Source organism: Palaemon carinicauda, chromosome 12 (assembly GCF_036898095.1).
Source record: "Palaemon carinicauda isolate YSFRI2023 chromosome 12, ASM3689809v2, whole genome shotgun sequence".
NCBI classification, from domain to species: Eukaryota; Metazoa; Arthropoda; class Malacostraca; order Decapoda; family Palaemonidae; genus Palaemon; species Palaemon carinicauda.
The window spans coordinates 64,931,196-64,933,497 of record NC_090736.1 but is presented as its reverse complement, the minus strand read 5'-3'; the positions used below and the strand labels follow the sequence as shown (position 1 = coordinate 64,933,497).

At 31.6% G+C, this 2,302-nt stretch overlaps 1 protein-coding gene across 1 annotated transcript in view; it reads left to right on the top strand.

Moving 5' to 3' along the window:
* The first annotated feature begins 1,260 nt into the window (after positions 1-1,260).
* The window catches only part of LOC137650859 (telomerase reverse transcriptase-like), an 8,164-nt gene continuing 7,122 nt past the window's right edge, over positions 1,261-2,302 (top strand). Inside the window, exon 1 of the mRNA XM_068384015.1 lies at positions 1,261-2,299. Coding sequence (XP_068240116.1) covers positions 1,261-2,299 — 1,039 coding nt within the window. The remainder of the gene's footprint in view (positions 2,300-2,302) is intronic.

The following is a 2,302-nucleotide window of genomic DNA, read 5'->3' as shown; positions in this document are numbered from 1 at the left end:
GAATGAAATACAACTCCGCTTGTGCCAAATATGGGAAGGAAAAGTGGGACTTGGCATACAAAAAAGGTACTACAAATCAAAAGTGAAAAAGAATAAAACTTTGGACAGGAAAAGGAGGAATCTTTGGCCATGACTTGATTTTTAGATGAAAGTGATTCTGTGGATGATCTGCTTAGGAATCATTCTAAGAAACCAAAAGATTATTGAGTAGTATTGTTTATATATTTCTAGAATAAATTAGAATTAATTTTGTCAATATTGAATATTGCCACAATCAATGTAAATGGGTTGAATAATGTAAACAAGGAAATGGTGTTGATTAATTTTGTGCTGTTGCATAAACTTGATGTAGTTTTAATTCAGGAGTATAATATTGAAGTTGAAGGTAAATTCGAATACTTAGAAAAGTATTGTAAAATTCTGATAACTTACTCTCAAAATCTTGAAGGAGGCTTAGCTATACTTGTCAACAACAAATCTAATGTGGACATTTTGAATTCAGAAATTGATGTAAATGGTCTTGTAGTAAGTGCTATATGTAACGTGTCAACTTTTAAGATTCAAATAAGGAATGTGTATGCTCCTTTAGGTAATGATGAAAAACGATAGAACAATTGTTTAGTAGTGAAGCTTTATATTAAATAACAAGCAATATAATAATGGGAGGGAACTGGAATTGCACAACAAGCATGAAAGATTTGTTTGAATCCAGATAATGAACTGATGTCAAAATCACTTTTGAATCTAAAGAATAATTTAAAATTGAAAGATGTTTGGTTCATTATGAATAACCAAACACAGTATACTTTTCTGAGAGAAAATTATGGTTCCAGACTGGACAGGTTTTATTTTAAAGATTTCCAAGATAATGTGTCTAACTTTCAGACAGTTCCTTTTGAGTTGGTTAAATCACTATGCTGTAAAATTATCGTTAAAATTAGAAGATATTGTAATAATAAGGAAAAGGATATTGGAAATTGAATTGTAGTGTACTTGATGACATTATTGCAAATAATTTTAGTGTATGTTGGAAATTTACTCAGAGCAAAAGATATAATTTGGCAGTAATTCATTGGTGGATGTTTAGAAATAGGAACTTAATTTTTTCATTAGGTGCTCAAAACAAGTGAATAAGGATAAAATATGTTAAATTTACTAAATTATCAATATAAACAAAACATGCGAAAACCGGCTAAATCCTTGTAGTTTTAATATTTTTAATCAATCAAAATCAAGAATAAATTATTTTCAAAGTGAAATATGCGAAGAAATAAAGGAGAAGATTTAAAATCCCTCTTGTTGGAAGATGAACTTGATGGGAGATCTTTTCAGCCATATAGAAATCAACTGGAATGGTGGTGTGTGCATAGATTCATAGTAACAGCCTTGCATTTGTTGTTGCCCATGGAAACATGGGGATCTAAAGAAAATTTTAAAGTAATGAAACAAAAAATTAGGTATATATTAAGAAGTGGTATAAAAGATACCATATACCTAGGCAGATTACTTGAGAATTTCAAGATATTATCTTTTAAGTGGGCAGCATCATTTGAAAATCATATGATGAAAACTCACACCATCAGTAAGGTAATATTATGGGTTATTGAAAAAATAGCTTTTACACTTGTAAAAGGCTATTTTTATGTTACTGAGGGCAGGGTAACACGATACCAGATGATATTTTTTTTAAAAAGGGATTTTAGAAAAATACATCAGGATGGTGTTTCTTTTATGAAAAGTACTGGAGCACTAAAACTATTAAACAGGAAAACTGCTCTGAAAATAGCTGAAGATCAGTCCAAATATGGAAACTGCAGCCTTCCCCCCAAGTTACGATTTCTCCCAAAGGGTCTAGATGGGGTGAGACCTCTCATTAGGTCCCAGAGTTTAATATCAAAGATGCTGTTGCTAAAGGCACGATTGGTTCTGCAGGAATGTTCAAGTCGTTTCAGTGTTGGGGTTACTTTAAAATCTGCCAAGTGTTTTGTCAGAGCCTGGGAAGACTATATTAACATAGTCAAAACTCTTGATAATAAAGTTTACATTGTTAAAGTTGATATTGCTGATGCATACGGTAGTATTATGCATAGTAAGTTGCTAGAGATTCTGGATAAGTGTATGCATACATTTCCCAGGAATATTTATTATGACCCCTATGAACCTTATCGTGGTCCTTCAACAAAGACCCGAAGAAAATTATATGTGAGGTTGGATGAAAATCGCCAACCTATGACCCAATTAGAAGACAATTCTCATAATAAATTAGTCAAAGTTGGAAGTACTATAGAAATAGATACGAGCG